The sequence below is a fragment of the Mustela erminea genome, chromosome 6 (genome assembly GCF_009829155.1).
Source record: "Mustela erminea isolate mMusErm1 chromosome 6, mMusErm1.Pri, whole genome shotgun sequence".
Classification (NCBI taxonomy): Eukaryota; Metazoa; Chordata; class Mammalia; order Carnivora; family Mustelidae; genus Mustela; species Mustela erminea.
In genome coordinates, this window is record NC_045619.1 from 87,570,642 (window position 1) to 87,593,142 (window position 22,501).

The 22,501-nt window shown below is 51.1% G+C and overlaps 2 protein-coding genes across 2 annotated transcripts in view; both read right to left on the reverse strand.

The window, feature by feature from the left end:
- LOC116593807 (keratin, type II cuticular Hb5) overlaps positions 1-9,529 on the reverse strand; it is a 63,959-nt gene extending 54,430 nt beyond the window's left edge. Inside the window, exons 1-6 of the mRNA XM_032348296.1 lie at positions 9,000-9,529; positions 6,961-7,169; positions 4,396-4,456; positions 3,520-3,615; positions 1,314-1,478; positions 414-539 (exon numbers count right to left, since the gene is read on the reverse strand). Coding sequence (XP_032204187.1) covers positions 414-539; positions 1,314-1,478; positions 3,520-3,615; positions 4,396-4,456; positions 6,961-7,169; positions 9,000-9,479 — 1,137 coding nt within the window. The 5' untranslated portion in view covers positions 9,480-9,529. The remainder of the gene's footprint in view (positions 1-413; positions 540-1,313; positions 1,479-3,519; positions 3,616-4,395; positions 4,457-6,960; positions 7,170-8,999) is intronic.
- Positions 9,530-11,140: 1,611 nt separating this feature from the next.
- On the reverse strand, positions 11,141-21,633 carry KRT75 (keratin 75). Its single transcript, XM_032348292.1, has 9 exons — positions 21,076-21,633; positions 20,119-20,333; positions 19,107-19,167; positions 18,668-18,763; positions 17,664-17,828; positions 15,718-15,843; positions 15,355-15,575; positions 13,764-13,798; positions 11,141-11,848 (listed from the first exon to the last, which is right to left on the reverse strand). Exons 1-9 carry the CDS (start codon positions 21,571-21,573, stop codon positions 11,610-11,612), a joined length of 1,656 nt encoding a protein of 551 aa, XP_032204183.1. The 5' UTR covers positions 21,574-21,633; the 3' UTR covers positions 11,141-11,609.
- Between the last annotated feature and the right edge of the window lie 868 nt (positions 21,634-22,501).

A 22,501-nucleotide genomic window follows, 5' to 3' on the forward strand; every position in this document is an offset into this window, starting at 1 on the left:
CCTGCTTCTCTGCCTACTTGTGAGCTCTCTCTCTGTCAAATAAAAATAAACAAACAAGCAAACAAACAAATAAATAAAAGATTAATTTCTGTCCTCCTTGGATAATTTGAGACTTAACCATAAGGGAGAAAATGATTTTTGGGGGGATGGCCCTTTCTGATGCTGCACTTCTCTGCATAGTTTTGTCTTGTATGTCCCCAGAGGGCAGACCCATCTGTTAAGGAGCAACTGATGGGCAGATCTCAGAAAGAACGTCCTGACCTCCTTGGTGGGGCGGGAGACAGCATAGTCACAATCCTGGATGGTCCCTCATCTGGGGAGGTTTCTTTCTGCATGGGCTGCATTGGGACCAGGCCCAGGTCTGCCAGTGGTCAGGGGCACGGGTGGGATGTCTGCTGGGAGCTCAGCCCTACCTGCTTCTTCAGGTTATCAATCTCAGAGCGCAGCCTCTGCATCACGCGGTTCAGCTCGGAGATCTCCATCTTGGTGGTGCGGAGGTCATCCCCATGCCGGCCGGCTGACCGCTGCAGCTCCTCATACTGGGGGGACGTGGTGGGGTAGGGAGGGCATGGTCAGGCCAGAGGCAAGATGGCTGTGGCCTCCCAGGGCCCGACAGTCTTCTAGAGTGCTGCTTGGAAGTGCCTCCCTTTGTCCCCACAGCTGTCTTCCATCAGATTCCATCTGCACTGTCTCTCGGCTCTGTCCCCGCCATGCCCACTGACCCCACCCCACAGCTGGACCCGCCCTGTGTCTGGTCTCTCATCCTTCCCCCTCTGTATCAGGTTATCTTTTCCTCACGAGCTCAGCAGCACGCAGGGGTGCTTTTCACTCTCTGATTTTTAAGCTCTTTCATATTTGTGGCTCCCCCGCTCAGAGAGTTTTCTCTAACTTGAAAAATCTCATTGTGTGGCCCATGTTGACCCTTTGTTCCCAGCCCCTCAGCCACTGCACGCTGTACCTCCCTTCTCCAGATCCAGGAGGCTGAGCCTTGGTCTATTTCCTACCTTCCCTCTCTGGGTCCTGCTGGCTGGTGCTGTCTAGCTGTCCCTTGCTGGCCTCTATAGGGCATTTGAGGTGCGTCCATCCTCCCCCTTGCAGAGGACTGACCACCTCCTGCTTCACCTGGTTGCTCCCCCTGGATCCTGATGGTGCTGCCCAAGGGGTGCTCCTGACAGAGGGTAAACTCAGGCTGAACTCATATCCCTTTGACCCCATCTGAACAGGACACCCGATAGGACAAGGCTCTTACCTAATTTGCCTTTGAAATCCCAGTTCTCTAAGACTGTTTCATGGACTTGACCTTGACATCTCACCTTGGTCTGGTACCAGGACTCCGCCTCAGCCCGGCTACGGTTGGCAATGTCCTCGTACTGGGCCTTGACCTCAGAGATTATGCTGTCCAGGTCCAGCTTGCGGTTGTTGTCCATGGACAGGACCACGGAGGTTTCTGAGATCTGGGCCTGAAGCTGAGCCAGCTCCTGTGTTGGGGGCCAAACAGAATAGCTGAAACAGGGTGTGTGTGTGTGTGTGTGTGTGTATTGGGAGACAGTGGCCAGGCCCAGGAAACAGACATTGGTGTCAAGGACCTCACTTGCACTGTTGGGGTGCAGTCCTCTGTATTGGCCCAAAGGGCTGGGAAGGACATTAGGAAGGTCACTGAGTTTACAGCCGGACTTGATCATCAGCTCATCTGCACATGGGGAGCAGCCACACAGGGAACTCTAGCCAGCATCCTCCAGCAGCCACTCCCGCTATCAAGGGAGTACACCCTGCTGTGACCTGTCAGTGCCGGGCTATCTCAGGTTCTGAGAAAATACAACCTTTTATACCAAATAAAGAAATCCTCTTGTGACAGAAAACTGAGTCACAAGGAGCCAGAAAGCTCTGCTGCATCTCAATCCTGTTTCCCAACTTGGCTCCTCCCTGTTCCTCAGGGATGGAAAATGGAAATCAGCTCAAGACAGCAGAAAGGGCACCAGAGCAAAGCACTGGAGTCTGGGTTAGATCACTTCTCTGAGTCTCAGGGTGGCTGGTCCTAGCACTGTTTCACATGCTTTCTGCGAGTATTAAACCAATTCATGTCTACATAACACTGTTTTTGAAACAGTAAACCACAAATTATTTGTTATTGATCACTTTCCAGACTCATCTAAGGTGTCGGTTCCACCACTAAGGTTGCTGGATCCTGAGACCAGCAACAGCAATAGCATTACCTGGGAACTCGTTAGAAGTGCAATATTTTGGTTCCTACCCTAGATTCACCGAATCGGAACTGGTATTTTAACATGTGGTCTAGAAGATTCTGATACACTTTAATATTTGAGAATCCCTGGTCCACAGCACAAATCTAAGTAAAAATATTCCTTTCCTTTGTTTATTAAGGATTGGTTCATGCATTCCCTGCTTCAAGCAATTATTATTTTGTTGTTGTTTTGCAATGTTTTTCCTACATAGTTTTCCTGGTAGCTGACCTAGCCTGAGTTGGGGGGTTGTCTCAGCCCACATGCTTACAGCTGTCAGCATTGTAGTGAACAAGCAGAGAAAAATGATGCCTTTTTTTTTTTTTTTTGGTTCCTATGTGGGCGGCAGGGTGGTCACTGCACCTGTCCAAAGCCATGGAGCCCATGCTCCTGCTCCTGGAATGTGACCCACGTCTCTTGCACCCCAAACATACGTCATGCATGGGCATATCACCTGTCTTTATCAGGTCTACTGGGGGGCACACAATGCACCTCTCACCCCATCTTGACCACTCTCCTCCAGCCACCTTGGCCTCCTCCTGGCATTCCTGAGTCCTCATTTCTTCCCATTTCTCGTCAGCTGTCACCCACCTCCTGCCTGTCACCGTTCCCTGTTTCTCTCCATCAGCCCTACTATGCCTGAAATGGCATAGTTATCCCATCCTCTCTGTGCTGCTCCACTGTAATAGAAGCTCTAAGAACTTAGGGGCTTTGTTGTGTCTGCTCAGCACTGCCCCTGCAGCCCCAAGGATAGTGTCTGGCATGTGGAGTTGCAAGTGATATGTGTCTTCAGGAGAGCTGGACATCTGCCCTTGGTGCTTTTAAAAGCACCCAAGGGTTCACTGATTGCCACTTGGTTTGTGAAATGGCATCATTCACAACCTCGTCCTCTAGGAAGAGTATCTGGTAAATTTGTGCTGGGTTTGGGTGAGCCAGGATGCCCAGCGATGTCTCTGGAAAGCACGTGCAATTCATCAACAGGAGGTTTTTGTTTTGTTTTGTTTTGTTTTGTTTTGTTTTTTTGGTTGTTGTTTTGTTTTGTTTTGCTTTGTTTTTTTGCCTGACCAATAGCACATGCATGGTCCAAGTGGTCAAGGTTGAATATCTTGCCTGACCCCCCAGCTGCTCTAGGGAAACTCATTTTGTTCCTTGGTAGGGAAAGCAGCTTATGCTCCATGAATTCCAACCTGGGGACATGGTGGGGAGCAGAGAGGAGATGAGGGAAGGAGCCGGCAGCCTGTGTGCCCAGCCCAGGCCCCCAGCCCCTGACACTGCTTACCGCATCATAGAAAGCTCTCAGGAAGTTGATTTCATCCATCAAGGCATCCACCTTGGCCTCCAGCTCCACCTTGTTCATGTAGGCGGCATCCACATCCTGGGCACAGAACATGCTATCACTCTGAGGCTCATCTCTGGTGCAGCAGCCAGCCCGTCTGGCAGAGAGCTAGGCTGGAGAATGTCAGCACCCAGGGATGAGAGCATTTCTCTGTTCCAGGCTTTGGAATGGAATTTGCAGGGGGGCGAAGACATGTGGGGACCAGGGCTGTCAGGGAATGCTCACCTGTTCCCTAGCTCATGTTACATGGACAGATCTTAGGTCACCTGCACTGGTGAGGTCAATACCATCCTGGGTCCGTGGGTTTCGGCTGCCTCTGGGCTCTCCCAGCCTCTCCCCGGGCCCCCGTCCTCACACTCTCAGCCCCTTCCTGGACTGCACACAGGGCTGCTCTGTTCTCCCTCCCTAGCTGCTCTCCCCTCCCTCTGTCCGCCCCTGCTCAGCAGGAAGGCCCACCACTCCATGGAGCCATTCCCTGTCCTGCTCCTGTCCTTCTGAGCCTGACTGAGCCTTAGCTCAACACAGGGCCCATTTTGCTCATTTCTCTCCGCAGGGACTCCACATGGGGAGGGGCTGGTGTCATGATTTATAGCCTGGATTCTGGAGTCCCAGATCGTGACTCACTTCTGATTTTCTGGGTAAACTTGGGCCACTTACTTGACCTCCCTGAGCCTGAGTTTTTACACTTCTAGAGTAAAACCTGCTTCAAAGATCAGCTACATGAATTAAAAGGTGCCAGGCCACTGGCTTCAGTGGCGTCACTCCCAGAAGGGGCTCCTTGGGCCTGGGAGCCAGGAGGGAGCAACTCTGTCGCCTCACCTTCTTGAGCACCACAAACTCATTCTCCGCCACTGTACGTCTGTTGATTTCTTCCTCATACCTGTGGGAAAAATCAAGAAGTGGATTGTCAAGGTGATCACTGATTAATATATAAAAATATGGAATCAGTATGCTGGATACCTGAAATGAATCTCCTATTGTAGGCCAATCATAAATCAATACAAAAAAGCAGATGGGTGTTAGGAGCAGGCTTCTGGGAGTGAGGTCCAACAGTTGGGGCCATAGGGGGGTAGGCGGTGTGGGTCTCCAGAAAAACCATGGAAAGTGAGCCACTGTACACGTGTTCCCCCATGCCCCATCAATCACACAACCACTTCTGTCCAAATACAACTCAAGCCCAAAACAACAGTAAAGTAGAACCACCCTCATTCCTTCTGAGGTTGTCTTTCTCGAGGCTTTGCTCCATAGAGTGATGATGTCCCCATAAGGGGGCCAGCAGCCTTCCTTTTTCTCCTCGTGTTACCCCAAGCCAAAAAGAAGGAAGGAAAAAGGAGTGGTCTGGCCTGAGGCAGACAGTCACAGGCCTTGACTGGCTCCTGTACTCCATGGTACCTCTACATTGTCTTGGCGCTCTGGTCTTAGCTAAACCGAACCTTAGAGAGGGAACCATCCTCAGGCTAATAGGGGTCCTCCCTCCCCCTCTGCCCAGGCTTCTCATTCTTCAATTTGCCCCTAGACAGCAGCCCTTCTCCCGTCCTGCCCCCTAGGGGCGTGAGGAGGTGCACTTTTGCTCATTGAACTCTGGGAAGGAAGCTTCCCTTCTGCTCTAGGTGACTCATTTCCTCCCCAGCCCTCCTAAGCATCAACGAGTCCTACCCTCTTAGCAGCTCTGGGTGGTTGGGGTTTGGGCTTTGTCTCTTCTTCCTCCCAGCAGAGTACACTGGGTTAGGTCACTTAACCTTTCAGAGGCTCTTTTTCACCTCTGAATGGTTTGTTATTGTTTTTTTTTAAAACACCATATGTGGTATATATACTAAGTATATGTGGTGTGTGTGTGTGTGTGTGTGTGTGTGTGTGTGTGTGTATGGTATATATATAAGTATATACACTAAGTATATTGCCTCCACTGTCCAGTAGGATCTGAGAAAGGCCCTTTCCTGCCACTGAATCTTCAGTATTGTTCCTTCTCCAGAGCAGATGAGGTTTTCCTTATTGTTTCCTCGTGCTGCCTTTTAATAAAATCTGAATCTTCTCCTCCCCCAACTCCATGTAACTGTCCTCACCTTCTGTGTTTTCTGTCTCACAGTCCCTCCCCCTGCATGGGCCTCTTAAGGTCCCTGCCACAGGAATATCACTGTCCATTAACCAGGACACACTCTTCAACTGATCCCCCCATAGTCCTCCCCAGTGCCTCTGTCTTTCTCCACCTTGAGTGTTAAGTCTCTTCCTCCAGGAAGACTTCTTAGACTGAAACACTGTTACTCCATGTTGCATACATATTATAAATTATCCATCTCCACTTGTTTCTCTTGCCTGTGTCTGCATCATTAAACACACAATCATCCCTATAATAAAAATAGCTAACACTTATTTAAAAATTACTAGGCACTGGACACCCTACCAAGTATTTCACATGCAAATTTTGATATAATATTCTCAACCCCTACAGAGTGGGCACTATTAATATGCTCTTTAACAGACAAAGGAACTAGGGTTCAGGGAGTGTGAGGTAATTCAATTAGTAAGTAGTGGAGCCAAGATCCCATAGTGCTGCCCAATAGAACTTCCTGCAGCAACGGAAATGCTCTATATCTATATCCAGTCTGGGACTCATCAGCCACATGCAGCAACTGAGCCCTTGAAATGGGGCTAGTGTGATTGAGGAACTAACGTTAACATTTTATTTAATTTTAATTAATTAAAATTTAAACAGCCGCAGGTGTGTGGTGGCTACCATTTAAATTCATCTCAGACCTGAATTCTCATTACATTATAAAAACTATAACCGAACTCCTTATCAACTCCCTTATTTTGTTTGGACCAAGAGCATTAGACGTAAATTAAAACAACAGAAGTAAGAACCTGCTTGAATCTATAGGCAAAAGCATGCCATCATGTTTAGTGGGCTGTGTGTGTGTGTGGTTCCGCAGAGAAGGCAGCAAATCTGTCTCCTTTTGCTTTGTTCCTGGCCTTGGCCGAGGCTGGGATGAGTGCGTGCCCTCATGTAAATTAGCAATGGGGCTGAGTTGAACAGATGTGAGAGTGAGAGTCTATGGGTTTGATTCTGAACTCATGAGTTGCCACCTGCACGTCGGCTAAGTCAGGGGCTGTCTCCAAGCCTCACTGTCCCCATCTGCAGAGTTCACACGGTGGTTGTGCAAAACCCACTCTTAGTGCCCGTGCAGGTCATCATCATCTCCATCCCCCCCCTCCCCAAAGCCTCACTGTTCTTGACCACAGGGTCCTAGTTCTTTATCTGATTCTGCCTCGCTGCCCTGAGTGTGCATCCCACTGCCCCACTAGACTGGACACTTTCAGAGATCAGGGCCTCCCCAGGACCCTTGGGGCAGGGCCCTTGCCAGAGCTGGCTGAGCGTCTACTCACTTGTTCTTAAAGTCTTCCACCACGTCCTGCATGTTCTTCAACTCCGTCTCCAGCCGTGTCCGCTCGCCACCCAGGCAGTCCAGCTGCCGTCTCAGGTTGCTGATGTAGGCTTCAAACATGGGCTCAATGTTGGCCCTGGTGGTTTTATGCTCCTGCAGGAGGCTCCATTTAGTCTCCAGGACCTTGTTCTGCTGCTCCAGGAACCGCACCTGCCCAGACCGGAGGGTAAAGACTATGAGGGCTGCCCTGCAGCAGCCTCCCAGAGAGCTCTGTGACACAGGGCCCCCCAACAATGCAGGGAGGCCCTCTAGGAGCTTGGAGCCCAGGTGGCAGTCTCCCCCTTGTTGTCATCCTGGAGGAGACCGGAACGTAGAGAACCACACAAATGTGGATGAAACAGGCCTGGGAGACAGGCAGTGGCTTAAGTAGGAGGCGGGAGAAGTAAGGAGGACTGGGACCAGAGGGGCTGGAAACCATCTGCATCCACCAAACAAATGCTGATGGAAAGAACACTCCACTGTCATCTGGCTGGGTGGGATTTTGATTCCCATTAAATGGGTAGGAGGTTCCTGGCAGAAAATTTAGTCTGTCCATTTCTTTTCCCACGTGTTTTCTCCAGATCTAGAACCTGGACTCAGTTGTCCATACAGTCCAGGAATGCCGAAATGGGTCACCCTAAAGTTGCACTGGGGTCCTGGCCACAATGCCAGCCATGTCTTTGGCCTGCTGTGTGGCCTAAGAAGCCCCCTCTGCTCTCTCAGGTCCCTTGTGGTCTTGTGCTACTAGTCTGGTTTGCTTGAGTTGTACTCATCTATCTGCTCCTGCATCTGGGAGGCAGCCTTGGGAATATGCAAAACCTTTCTCCTTATGCAAAGTCTTTCTTTTGGGGTCCCTTGGAATGACACACAGCCTCCGAATGAAGCAATGAAGGAGCCTCCATAACTTTGGAGATGGCAGTGTACCTCCAGAGGGCCTTTAACAAATGCCCCTCTTGCCCTGCCCACCTTTCTTCTCTGTTGTTAAAAGAAGAGGGGTAATCCCGGCCTCAAGTCCCTCCCTATCACATCTCCTTTCCCCCACATCCCCTCCAGATGAACCAAGCAAAGGATAGCCTGCCTTTTTCTCTCAGAGCCAGTTTCCTGGAAACCTCACATCTGTTGGTGCAAATACCAGGCCAAGTGGGGTGACATGGGTGATCAAATGGAAGAACCTGTTGCTCAATGATCCCTTTGGTTAGACTGGCATATTCGTAGATATGGATGAGACATTCCATAGCCTGTTAGACCTGCAGAGTCACCATGGAGTCCATCTGTCCAACCTAACCAAGGCCCAAGAAGTTAGGGGATGTCCTCCTAGCACTAGGATCTAGGTTGGAAGAGTCTAGCACTCTTCTTTCCAGGTCTCATATATAGAGCCAGAATAAGTCATATCATTGAATTTGTTCTTCCCAGACAAAGCAACAAGCTTACGGGGGAACCAGTGGCAGAACAGAAGAGAAAAGCTTCTCTTCCCAGACCTGGGGAAATCCCTAGGAGGACAGGTCATTCCACAGGGCACCCTCAGGGCTGACGTCACAGGTCAGCTCTCACTCGAAGAAAAGTGGAAAAGCCAGCCCCTTGTCAACCACTCAGCTTCCCCGACATACCCAAGTCACCAGGGAAGTCACCACAGGAGGACTTGCCCCTATTAACTGCAGGAAAAAGTGACCCCAGCACGCTTCTCATAACCTTTCATTCCTTCATTCCTTTGCCTTTAAAATGATCCTTTTTGCTGTCTGACTTGAGTACACATTCATTATCCATCAAAAGAGCAATGGCCTTGCAGTAGATCAGACAGCTCTGGAGTGTGGAGATGAGCATTTTTCTGCTCCCACCTCAACAAGGTGGGAAACCACTCCTTCTTTCACCAAGTCAGCAGTCTTCCTAGCCCCCAGGATTGCAGGTCCTGGGCAAGTCCCAGGTTACCTCAGAAAAGCACAGAAAGTAGAGATACCCCAAGCACCTGCTGCTTTTCTGGTGGGGATCCCAGTTGCCTCTCACCTTGTCAATGAAGGAGGCGAACTTGTTGTTGAGGGTCTTGATCTGCTCCCTTTCCTCCTTTCGCACCCGCTGGAGGGAGGGATCAATCTCCAGGTGGAGGGGGGTCAGGAGGCTTTGGTTGACAGTGACCTCCTGGATGCCCCCGGAGCCAGACATCATCCCGCCTCCAAATCCATACCCTCCAAAGGCTCCCCCAGCCCTGTAGCCCATGCCTCCGAGCCCCAGCCCATAGCTGGCACTTCCACCGCTGGCCCGGCTACAGCGGTAGCCTCCACTGATGGAGATTCTTTTGCTACCCCCAAAGCTGTGGAGGCTCCTCGTCCCGAAGCCACCCACACAGCTGCCCCCGAAGCTCTTCCCGCCCTGGGACACAGAGACAGAGCTGAAGCTGGGCCGGCAGCCTGGGAGGAGGCTGGTCGAGGAAGCACTGAAGTTCCGAGTGCCTCCTGACTTGATGGTGACAGAAGATCGTTGGGTCATGGTGGGAGCTGATGCCAGAGAGTCAGAGGAGCACAAGTGTCAAAGGGATGAGGAGCTTTCCAAGTCTAGCTGTCCCAGACTCTCCTTGACTTTTATCCCTTTCAAGAACTGGGCTTGGCCGGAGAAGATCAAAGACCACTCTGTTGAGTTCACCTCAATGGCATGTCTGGCCAGCACCCATTTTCCTGCCCCCTAATCATCACGGGGAACACCCTACCCAGGGCAGGACCAGGCCTGGGGATTCGGGCCCAGGGTAGGCGTGGGTCCTGAGCCCCCCGCCCGCCCAGGTTCTCAGGCTCACACGGCAGGCACTCCCACTCTTTCTGAGCTGTTCCTCTCTTTGGATTCCTAGGTCTTGGACTCTGAACCCAAGTACTGGATTATGCCCTTCCTGTTGCTGGGAAAAGAAGAGAAACCTCATTTACTGAGGACTCAGTCTTTGCCAGACCACGGGGCAGGTCAGCTGTAAGCATTATGTCATTTGATTAACATAAAGACTTGGTGAGGATAAGGAGGAGACTAATAGTTGCCAACGTTTATTGAGCAGCTATGATAGGTAGCTGCTTTTCACCTGTCTTCTCATTTAATCTTCATGCAGCACCATGGGGTAGCTATTATTACTCTTGTTTTACTCATGAAGCTACTGAGGTATAGAGTTGTGAGACTTGGCTGCGGTCGCATGGCTAGCGGGTACTGGGCTGATGTTAGGGTGCAGTGGTCTGACCACAGGATCTTTGTACCTGATGCTGGTGGAGGAGATGTGGTTTGTTGAGGGTGGCAGACTCAGGATTTTTCTCAAAATTCCTATCCCTTCTATTCCTCTTGTCCCTGGGGACCAGGGACATTTAACAATTACCCACCATTTCAATTCTCTCCTTCCTGCCACCCTTCTCAGCCTTTAGCCCCTGGTTTTACACCCATCTTCTCTCTGTTCATGGTCTCTCCCCGCCTGCCATTAGCTTCCTGCACGGCATCTGATTGGTTATGGTTCAGAGTCCTGGTTCCTATTTCTTGGTTCCTACCAGGTCCTGAGCCCTGAGCCCACTTCCTCTAAGCCCACATGAGCGGTCCCCAGTCCGGGTGATGCCAGGCTCTTGCCTTATGGGAGGGGTTCCGGAGACTGTAAACTCAGGAATGTGGGAGCTTCCTGGATGCCTCAGTGCCCCCTGCAATTATGGGTCTCAGCCGGCTCCTCTGCTTGGTGAAAGCATTGCCCCCAGGGCTGACTTTTAACTTCTCTCCTGGCCTGTTATTTCTTTGCTCAGGTCTGCAAGTTTGAAGCTGTCAGGGAACAATCAGCCCCTTTGCTGGAGAAGGGCTGGGCTGCCCACCCTACGTCAGTGTCCTTAGAAAACCGTCTGTGTTTGGGAAGGGATGGTATCGCCCTGAATGACATACAGAGTGGGGAGGACAGAGCTGCCCAGGGGCTTGGGCTTCTCAAAGAAGGCACTCCAACAAGAGGCAGGAGGAAGTGGGCAGAAACACCAGCCTGGAGTCTGGCTGGCAGTCAGCCTCCCTCCATCCCTCCATCACCCCAGCCCAACATTCTTCATTCTGAGCGAAGTGAGGAAGATCTGATGTGCCCTGGGCTCTCTTTGTGGCCCGGGGAGGAGGAGAAGCGTTCTATGCTGCATAACCACGCCAGACAGAGGGCTGGACACCAAACACAATGCACATGCATTTAATAGACACATCCCCGGAAGGGAAGAGAGAGAGTTCTCACTCCCAGCAGGCAGCTTATAAGCATCGTGAGACAGGTGGGTTGCCAACCTGGCATTGAGATGGCCTGGGAAACACCCACTCCTCATCTTTGCGTCTGGAAGGTGGGGAGGAAGAAGGAGGAGTTGAAGGGGGGTGGTCTCCGCAAGATAGGCCAAATGTAAATATTGAGAGAGGGAGGGCATTGGCACAGAGCGGGTGGGGGTGGGGACACTCTGGGGACTGTCAGGAGGGCGGAGGCTAGCTTAAGCTGGGGAATGGGGTTTAGCCAGGACGCCAGGCTTGCTTCCTGGCAGCGCAGGTGGGCCAGGGGTGAAGAAGGACCCAGGTATCGTGTCTGTGAGTATAGACAGGCCAGGTTAGCAAGCGAGCAGGCTTCAGGGCAGGGGTGGGGGAGTGGGGTGGCTGCATTTAATGCTTGTAGCTCTTCCGGCTGGAGGATGTGGTAGAGACAAACTTGACACTGGAGCCACTGCTCCCGAGGCCCCGGCTGCTACTGGCGCTGAAGCTGGAGCCGCCCAGGCCCGAGCCCAGGTTGTGCCCAGCGCTGGTGGTGAAGGAGTAGCCGCTGCCCCCACTGAGACCCAGACTTCCGCCTCCAAGGCTGCTGCCGCCGCCGTAGCTGCTGGAAACAGTGGAGGTGACCACAGCTACCAGAAGAGAGGAGAGAGAGTCAAGACCCAGGGCAGGAGAGAAGAGAATTGGAGTGTCAGGGCCTGTGCCCCTGTGTCTGTGGGGTGAGGATGTGGTTGTCTGGTCAGGCAGACTTTTGCCTCCTCCAGGCTCCCCGCCCACTTAGTGGGAGCTCTTGCTGTGCTCAGCCTGGTTTTCCCTGGGCCACTCTTCCTGTCTGGAATGGCTTCCTGCTTCCTCTCTGCTACTTGGCGCCTAGCTGTTCCTTTCAGAACTTAATGGAGACTTCTTACATTCAGGAAGCGATTCTAGTCCACATGCCTTTCTCTTTGATCCCTTCACAGTCCCCTACCTCTCTGTCCCCTTCTCCCTCTGTGGGCCTGGCGTCTCTCTTCTTTCCCGGGGGCACATACATATTTCCCTCGATGTCCCCAGCCTCTGCACCCTGAATCCCAGAATGGAGCTGGAGTAATCTTGCTAGACCAAGTGACAGATGACCCACTGGCCAGCCAACTCTGCTCCCATTCTGCCCCGCTCCCCAACCTGCTCTTTTTCTAGCTCTTATAACCATGCATCACCTTCAACATGCAATCACTACACTGGGCTCTTCGGAAGGGAAACTGAAATAAAAATGGATGGATACAGAATGAACTGTGTTCTCCAAAAAAAAAAAAAAAAATAGGTTGAATTCCTCACTTCCAGTACCTGCAAATGCAACCTTATTTGGCAATGGGATCTTGCAGATGGAATCCAGTTAAGATACAATCATTAGGGAGGGCCCTACCCAATAGAGCTCGTGTCCTTAAAAGAAGAGGAAGGGCGTCCACGTGAAGACAGACACATAGGGAAAGGGCCATGTGATCACAGAGCCAGAGATCAGCGTGATGCAGGGCAGGGAACACCGAGAACTCTCCAGAAGCATGACACAGTACATTTCTCTTATCTGAAGCCCCCCAGTTTGTGGTACTGCAATGCCGCAGCCCTGGATAACAAACACGGACTTTTATGTGCTTTCAAGAGAAAAGGAACTTTAGAAGTTACAGCAGCCATCCCCAAAACTAGCTCTGAGGGTCTCGGGAGCCACTAGACAAGGATATCAGGGAAGGAGGACAGCTGGGTAGTTTAGAGGGCTCTGCCTTCTAGAGTCATCAATTAACATAATCGTTGGTTTTGTGAATCCTGTATCAGGAATACCAAACTCATTTGTAGGATGCAAGCTGGAGAAGTCATCCCAGTCAGCCTCATGATGCCAGCAGTGAGCTCTGTGAGTGACCTCCACCCTTAGTGGCATGGGGTTTCACCAGCTTACTACCCCTCTCCCTTCCTGAGCAGCTGTACCCACCTGCCCTGTCCTATATGCTTTTGCTGCCTGGAAAAACCTGGGTGACCTTCTGCTGTTATACTCTGTAAACTGGAGCGGCAGGGCTTCTCCCCACACCATTCCCAGAAGGTGTGGCCTTCCTGGCCATGCCCTTCGGCCCAGCATGGAGGATCCCTCCACAGGCTGAGGGCATAGCAGGCTTTCCTAAATCCTGTCTGTAGTGAATGCTCTTGTCTGATCTAGACTTCCACCTCCAGTGAGAAAGGGGTGGGGTCCAGGGACATGGGGGGAAGAACCTATAGGTCTAAACCCATGCAGAAGGGTCAGAGAAAACCTCCGCTCACCCTTCCTTTGGTGCTCTGTCCCTTGCAAAGAGGTAAGAAGTGGGACCTTAAAGACTCTCTCCTAAAAAAAAATTAAAAAGAAAGAAAGAAAAAGACTCCTAATATGGCTCTCCTTATAAAGAAGTCAAGACCTCAAACCTCAAAATGAACCCTGTCTGAGGGGGGTCCCCTCCAATGTCTTGTGCATGCCCTCTCCCCTCTCCCGTGATGCCACCTCCCTGCCCCAACCACATGCACGTGAACTGACACAGAGGATGTGATACTCACAGATGTTAACAGGAGAAATGCCCTCTCCGCTCAGCCTGATCAGGGGGAAGAGGGAGAAGGAACGTTACTATTACATCCAGCAGCTCGTGGGCATTTGAATCACATTTTTGTAATGATGCGCATTGAAAAACCCTCTATTATTTTTATTGCAGCTGTGAGTGGAGGTTGAAATAATTTAAATAGTAGTAGTATTAAAAATAAGAATCTGGAGGAAAACCTGTAATCTCAGAAACATTTTTGTTTTTGGGGGGGTTCAAACTAGGTAGACACCTGGAGGAAATGAAAGGGAATCATACACTAGAGTGGGCTGGAAAGGCAGGGCTCCTTGAGGAATAAGATTTCCCTCTCAACAATGGACCGTTGTTAGGCATGGGGCAGTGCCTCGGGTGATTAGAGGTGTGGAGAGGAGACTGAGTCATAAACATAACAATAACAATAATCAGCCCATTATTGTAGCAACCAGAGTAATTTTGCTTTCGCATACTAAGGACAGAGCTGGTCTTCATTCATAAACACATACTTAGAACATTAAAAAGGACTACATACCTGATACCCACATTATGCCACTTAATTCTCTTCATGACCCCATTCAGTAGGTGTCGCTACCTCCATTTGATGGATGGGGAAACCGAAGCTCAGAGAGGTGAATTAATTGCCCGTGTTCACAAAGCTAGATTTGAAGCCAGACTCCCTTGGCTCCAAAGCCCATATCTTTGGCTACAAAACTGAATGATCACTAGCATTTTTTGACACTTGTTATGGATCGTGAAATGTTCTAAGGACTTCATGTGTATTCCCTTATTTTAACACTCTTTTTTTTTTTTTTAAAGATTTTATCCATTTATTTGACAGAGAGAGATCACAAGTAGGCAGAGAGACAGACAGAGAGAGAGGAGGAAGCAGGCTCCCCGCTGAGCAGAGAGCCCCTCGCGGGGCTCCATCCCAGGAGCCTGGGATCATGACCTGAGCTGAAGGTAGAGGCTTAACCCACTGAGCCACCTAGGCGCCCCTTATTTTAACACTCTTAATAACATATAGGATGGAAACCACGGTTAGCCTCATTTCGTAGGTGAGAAACAGAAAAGTAAAGTAATTTGCCCTCAGTCACACAGCTAGTAATCGGCAGAACACTGAACTTTGGAGATCAGATGATTTGCCTCTTTATTCCATCATAAAGAATCTGAGGACCAGAGAAAGGACACTGGCTTTCCTGAGGTTATGTACCTAGTTGGTCGTAGGCCTGTCTGCCCAAATCCTGGGACAGTTTATTCTCATACCAGGCCTGCTGCATAACACAATTTCTCCTTTGATAGAATTTTATTACTTAGGACCTGATCAGATGCTAGATTTTTATGGGGTATGAAAAGCAGTTGTGCTTCAAATAATGGCATTTGATAATGAGTTACTAACCTGGAAAGAAATTGCACCCGCTTGTTGTTTTTTTGTTTGTTTGTTTTGTTTTGTTTGTTTTTGTTTTTTTCTTTCCCACAGCGCAGTTCTGTCTGCATTTTAGGAGAAGAGGGGGCCACAGCAACCTGAGCCCTTAGGAATGCTCACGCAGCTGGAACAGAGGTGGTGCATCTGTCCTCACCTGCACTCCTCGCCCTCCAGCAGCTTGCGGTAGGTGGCGATCTCCACGTCCAAGGCCAGCTTGACGTTCATGAGCTCCTGATACTCGCGCAGCAGCCGGGCCATGTCCTGCTTGGCTTTCTGCAGGGCCTCCTCTAGGTCCACTAGCTTGGCCCGGGCATCCTTGAGGGCCAACTCTCCACGCTGTTCTGCATCAGCGATGGCTGTTTGCAGGCTGGAACACTATAAGAAAAGGAGGAAGCCATGAACCTAACTGACAACCCCTGGAGGTGCGGTGCTTCTTGGGTAGGAGTCCTAGAAGCATGGCAGGATGACCCGGGAGAAATGAATGTGCAAGGAGCTCTTGGCCCTGCCAAAACTCTACCTGTTTCTTGACGCTGTCGATCTCGGCTCTCAGCCTCTGGATCACCCGGTTCATCTCGGAGATTTCTTGCTTGGTGTTGCGGAGATCATCGCCGTGCCGGCCGGCTGTGACCTGCAGCTCCTCATACTGATAGAATCAGAGCAGAGTGAGTCCCCTTGTCAAACACCTGGGCTGGGTATTCTCCATGTGCACAGCCTGGCCCTCAAGGCCACCCGCAGACCCAACCATTCGCTGATCATTCACGCACTCCCTTGCTCAGTCATTTTGGTGGTATTTCTTAGGCACACCTACCTGCCAGGCACATGCCAGGCTTTGGGAGTATCACGGACAGCATCATCAGACCCGTGCTTACAGATTATTGGGGAAATAGATGTTAATGAAGTATTATTGAATTTACAGTTCCAAACTGGGATGAATGTCTCTTTGGAAATGAATGGGTAGTGTAAGAAAGGAATCTGACCCAGATATGGAGTTGTGGGAAGGAGCTCAGGGAAGTCCTTCCAGAGATAGAGGTGTTTGAGCTTTGTGATGAAGGGTGGGAAGGAGTGATCTAAGTGATAGGCTGGGGAGAAAACATTCCAGATAGGGGAGATAGTCTGTGTGAAGACCCTGGGGTAGGAAGAAGCATGGTGAGCTCTGGGCAGGTGGGAGTGGGGGAGAAAAGGTGACTTGGTCAGTGTCCTTTAGGGATCCCGGTCATGGGACATACATCCAGACCCATGTGACCATGAATTTTGGTAGCTCTCCACACATCAGTGGTGGGGGTGTTGGATGGAGCCAGGCTGAAGGGGGCACAGTTCTGAAGACTTTGTAACAGGATCCCCCATCTGAGGGAGCTCTCTGCCTAGTGGGGCATATCCAGGATGCACTCATTTAGGAGAAATAACACACCCTGTCTCCAGCCCACACATTTCCCAGGGAAGAAGAGCCCCTGCCCAAGTGAAGATCTGTCTGGCTTTGAAAGTGCTGGGTGGCCCAGCTCCTCCATTTCTAGATACATATGGTTTAAGGGAACAACAGACCCTACCAACAAAAGGAAATGTTCACTGTAAATCTGAACCACTGTAAATTTCAACTTAGGCACACCTCGCCTCTATTCACCATCTGCCTCTGCCTCTAGGGGGGATGTCCCTCTGCATTGTGCACCCCAGGACCTGATACCCTCTTCCTTCCTACCATGTTGCAGTGGTAGGGACTAAGGCAGTGTGCACAGCAGGGTAAAAGATGGAAGCCACATGTAGGGGAGCAGCTGGCCCTGAGAGGGGTCTACATTGGGCAAAGAGGTGATCTCATGGATTGGACTATCCAGTCACTACAACCTCCAATGCCCAACCTTCTTCTGGCCATCTGTGACTTCGGACAGTAGCTCTCACTGGTCCTCCCAATGCTGCCTTTTTTGATAGAGTCTTTTGCTCAGCAAAGTCCTCATTTCTATCTTCTAGCCCCCGCAGGATTGCTTATTCTCCCTTAAATGCCTCCCCCGTCCTTGGCCATCTATGGTCCCTGGATGCTTCCAAATGCCAGGAAGACCCACCTGTCTTGGAAGCTTTTTATTAATCAAAAATAAACTGCTTGCAGCTTATTTATTTATAACTCTGCAATGCTGCTTGACACAAGTGTATTGAATAAATAAGCCATTTAGAAATAGCTCTGTGACTCTTTCTTGGTTGTTTTGGAGTCTCACCCAGGCCCAACCACATCATAAGTGATATGGGGACAAGGGCTGACCTGAGCACCCAACATTGTCTGACCACATGGTAGGGGGTATGGTTGGGTTTCCACACCCATTTCAAGTTGACTTTTCATAGCACCGGACACTTCTGCCATGTCGAAAGAAACAGAAATGCTCCTGTATTCCCTGATGCTCATGGCTAATAGTTAAATGATTATTCGGGGCTTCAGATAACACTAGTCCTGGAACCTATCACAGAGGTGCCTACACTCACCTTGGTCTGGTACCAGGACTCAGCCTCGGCCCGGCTGCGGTTGGCGATATCCTCGTATTGGGCCTTGACCTCAGCGATGATGCTGTCCAGGTCCAGGCTGCGGTTGTTGTCCATGGACAGGACCACAGATGTGTCACTGACCTGGGTCTGCATCTGGGATAGCTCCTGTAGAGCCAGAAAATTCAGCATCACCAAGACATAAAAAGAAATGTTCTTGAAATCACATGACCGACTACCTGTCAAGGTCAGGAATCCCTTCTTGGCTTCCCTTGGAGGGATTCTTCCAGCCCTTCCCTGGGCACTTGAAGCCATTTCGGGACTCCGATGTCAATCCCAGAAAAGTTTCTGGGTCACAGATCAGTGCGATGAGGGTGTGTGCCCCGGCATAGCTTCTCAAGACACCCACCTGTGTGTTTTCCCTGAGTGTGAAGGGTGAGCCAGTGTTCTCTGGTTCAAATTATTCTGAGTTGAATATGACATATGTTGATTCATATGCCAGCACAAAAGCCTTCTTTAGGATACAGTGAGTTTTAGGACCCTGCTTCCCTCTGTACAGTGTGACTTCATTGTTCCCTACTTCTTTCTCCCCTTCAAAGACCCAGGTCTCTGCCTTCAGAGTGGCAGTGCCCAGAGGAGGCATCTTCAGAGGGCAAGAAGCACCCTGAACTGAGGGGTAACTTGCCTTTTCTGAACTTTTCTGGGATAGGAGAGGGAGAGGTGTGTCTTGATTCCTTGGAAATGCTACCCAGGGATCTGGGATTCAAGAATCAGCACTCTGTCTTTGCTGCCATGGGGTAGGGGAAGCAGCCTCAGAGCTGAAGTAGGGTTTAGTGTGGCAAGATTGCAAGCAGTTCTCCCAGGTGCCCATGACCACCTAAGCCCCAGTTTGGACCATCTGGGGCAAGATGCTAGATGGAGGCCCCATATAGATGACATTCTCTGCAGCATCCTTTTCTTCCCAGGCTGCAGACCTAGGAGGGACAAAACCATTTGCAGGCTCTTACGGCCTCAAAGAGCATCCGGAAGAAGTTGATCTCATCAGTCAGAGAGTTGACCTTGGCCTCCAGTTCCACCTTGTTCATGTAGGCTGAGTCCACATCCTAGAACAACAGCACAAGACGCTCCTCTGAGACCCAACCCCAAGCAGTGAGTCCTGAAGATGTTGGGCAGACTCCTCCCTGGCCCCTCCAGGTTAGATTTTAGTAAACTCTGGATCTGGGGCTTGGGGTTGTGGTGGATGATTGTAGAGAACTGGGGGCTTGAGTCCCCTGAGCTAACAGAAACCCTAGCAGGGTCAGGGGGACATAAATACAGAGGGAGCATTTTGGCAGATTTGAGCTCTCCAGATACTCTGAAGGGTTCTGTGCCATTTCAAGGGTGAAGTCACTGCATACTCCAAGATTCAGTTTCGAATCCTCTCCTTTGAGAGACATTTCCACCCACCTTCTTCAGGGCCACAAACTCATTCTCGGCAGCGGTGCGCTTGTTAATTTCATCCTCATACCTGTAAGCACAGAGGAGAGGGGGCGTGCTGTTGAGCAAGCGTTCAGTTGAACTCTTCCCCGACTGAGGACCATTTCTGGTGTAGCAAGAGTTAAGAGACCTCAGATCCTTTCCAGCTCTTCCACTGACCTGTGTGTGACTTGGGGTGATTCACTTAACCTCTATTTCTCCCTCTATAAAAGGGGAATCATTTCTTCTGCCAGCAGTTTTTTCTTCTTATTATTCCTTTTGTAAGAGTAGAAGGTGAGCATGGAACTGATGGGAATAGAAATACGTACTTATGCAACTCCATCTTCTTAGAGATGCACAGTTGCAGTCTTTAAAAAATGTTCCTGCCTCAAGTGGCTGCTAGAACTGCAGGGTAAATTTTGCTTGTTCAGGAAGAAAACCATTCCTGGTAGATTGTGAGGTCTTTTCACTGAGCCTCAGAACAGCTGTGTGACAGCATGCTTTCAGTAAATAAGAGTGGCTTTAATTCAGAAACCAAGGGTAAGCCAGCTAAGAAGTTAGGGGGGACATCCCTTTTGATTGGATACCTCACCTACTGCAGCGTGGATGATGGCTAGTCAAATTTTGCCTCCACCGGGAGAATTGCCTCATTTACGCTGGGAATGCACCAGCTCAATAATAGGGCCCGGGCCAGCAGAGTTAAAGAATATTCTGACTGTGAAATGGTATCATGCTTTCCAGAATAGCCTTGTTATGTTAGATGATGCAGACATCCCTTTGTGGTCATGTGGACACATCAGAATAGGCTTCTTGTTAATAGCGATGGGTGAGATGCGAGTCTCTTTGTTACTCTATGCCATGCTATCTTCCAATCACGGGATAATGACTCCAAGTTCCAAACCTCCCTGTGGGCACTGGTATTTGCTGCTTTGCACCTTGTTGGTCCTATTTAAAAGGAGTCCTGAGACGACTGTGTGTGGCCAGCAGCCCGTCTTCCCCTTACCTGACTTTGAAATCTTCCACAACGTCTTGCATGTTCCTCAGCTCAGCGTCCAGCCTGCCCCTCTCTGTGGTGATGCTGTCCAGCTGCCGGCGGAGGTCATTGATGTACGTGTCAAAGAAAGGCTCCAGGTTCTGCCTCACCGTCTTGGAGCCCTGCTCCTGAAGAAGCTCCCACTTGGTCTCCAAGACCTTGTTCTGCTGCTCCAGGAACCTTACCTGGAGGGAGGGAGAATGAAATATTTTAAAAGATTTTATTTATTTATTTGACAGACAGAGATCACAAGTAGGCAGAGAGGCAGGCAGAGAGAGAAGGAGGGGAAGCAGGCTCCCTGCTGAGCAGAGAGCCCAACTTGGGGCTCGATCCCAGGACCCTCAGATCATGACCTGAGCCAAAGGCAGAGGCTTTAACTGAGTTAAGCAGGCACCCCGGGAGAATGAAATCTTGAGAAATTGGGGAGGCAGTGCCAGACACTCCAACTGATAAGGGAGAGAAGAAAAGTCCGCCTTTCACCTGATACCCATCTGTCAACTATATAACTGACCACTCCAAATCAGAATGAGAAAGCCCTTGATGCTGCCCCACTATTCTCCGGGGCTACCATAGAACTGGTGTAGTGGGCGTAGAGGTCTCTTGGGGCAGACTCTATTCTTGGGTTGAGTGTCTTGACAACACCTGCTCTGAGTGAGGCTAGTTGGCTCAGTGGAAACTCCTCCTTGGAGAACAATGTAGCTCTTCCCTCGGTGTTGGCTGAACCAACTGCGTGACTCCCAGGGAGGATGAAGGAACGTTCCACAAGGTCCCGTGGGGCCATCTGGCCCCACTTGCAAGGTACTTGTTGAGTGGATGTGTTTTTCCACAGGGAGGCCATTGCATTACTGCTCCCTGTCCGTGCGGAGGGCCTCTCCAAGCATTCCTGCCACCCCACTCCAATGGCACACATGCATCCCCCCAGCTCACCTTGTCGATGAATGAGGCAAACTTGTTGTTGAGCGTCTTGATCTGCTCCCGCTCCTCTTTCCGCACCCGCTGGATGGCGGGGTCGATTTGCAGGTTGAGGGGAGTCAGGAGGCTCTGGTTGACGGTGACCTCTTGGATGCCTCCAGGCGGACACACGGGGAAGCCAGAGGACCCATAGCCTCCTCCGGCTGTGCCCCCATAGCCAAATCCACTACTGACCCCAAACCCACTGCTGGCCCTGCCACCAAAGCCACCTCGAAAGCTGCTGCCGCACCCCCCAATGGAGACCCGCCTGGTGCCCCCCAGGTTGTAGAGGCTGCGGCTCCCGAAGCCGGCCCCAGCGCTGCTCATCCTGCCCAGCCCTGCACCGCCACCTGCAGAGCGGACCACGGAGACGGAGCTGAAACGGGAGCGGCCGGCGGCTGGGGTGGTGGCTGAGGCCGCACTGAAGCTCCTGCGGCTGCCGGTCTGGAAAGTGATGCTAGACTGCCTGGACATGGTGGCTGAGCGAGGCTGGCGAGGAGAGCTCCTGACACGGGCACGTGTGACAGGGGGATGGAGAAGATGGGGCACCTGGGGAGCTCCGGACTGCCTTGACTTTTATGGACCTGCGGGAGGGGTGGGGCGCTGCCTAGGGAGGCCTCTGATGGCATCCCCCAGGCATTCACCAGCCCTGAGCTCACGCTCAGCACCCCTCCGGGACGGTGTCAAGGCCACTGGTTGGTTCCCTGGCATCCCTCCCCCACGTGGAAACTCCTTTCCAGTCGCAACTTGATCAGCAGACGAATGAGAAGCACGCTAATTGCTTTCAGTCATGTCCTAATCATGCATCTCTTAATGGGCTCTAAAAACACCGCCTCATTTCTAAACCGCTTCCTTAGGCCTGGGACCCACCCCCTCCTGGGCAAACATCGTGTGTCAAAACAAGTGCCTCGAATCCCTGTTTCCCAGGCCTTCCTCTTCCCACCTGTGCTTCCTGACCCAGAGCCTTTTCTCACCAAGTGCCCGCTGTGTCCCCTGCCCCACACTGTCCTTCCAGGTCCTAAAAATCCTGCTTCACACTCACCTTTCTTAAGAAACCGCACTCAGGTATTGACCCCTTTCTGCTCCTTTGTTTTCCTCATAAGCTTCCTTCTCTGCAGTGTAGGTCACACTTGATGTCCTGGAGCGGGCGGCCATGCACACATATATGCCCTGTCTGCTCCACAACAGGACTCTCGGGACCAGCCCCTCTGTCTGTCTGCTGCGGAGAGAAGCTGTAAGGGTGAGGCGATGGGTTTGAGTCCCAGCCCCACTTACTAGTCGTGAGGCCCTGCGCCGCGCACGAGCCTTCCCTGAGCCTCAGTTCAGGTGTCTGTAAAGTGGGGTTTGTGACGAGGATTTGTGTGGGAAAACAACTGTTGCAAGGCCTAGGGCGTGCGAATGC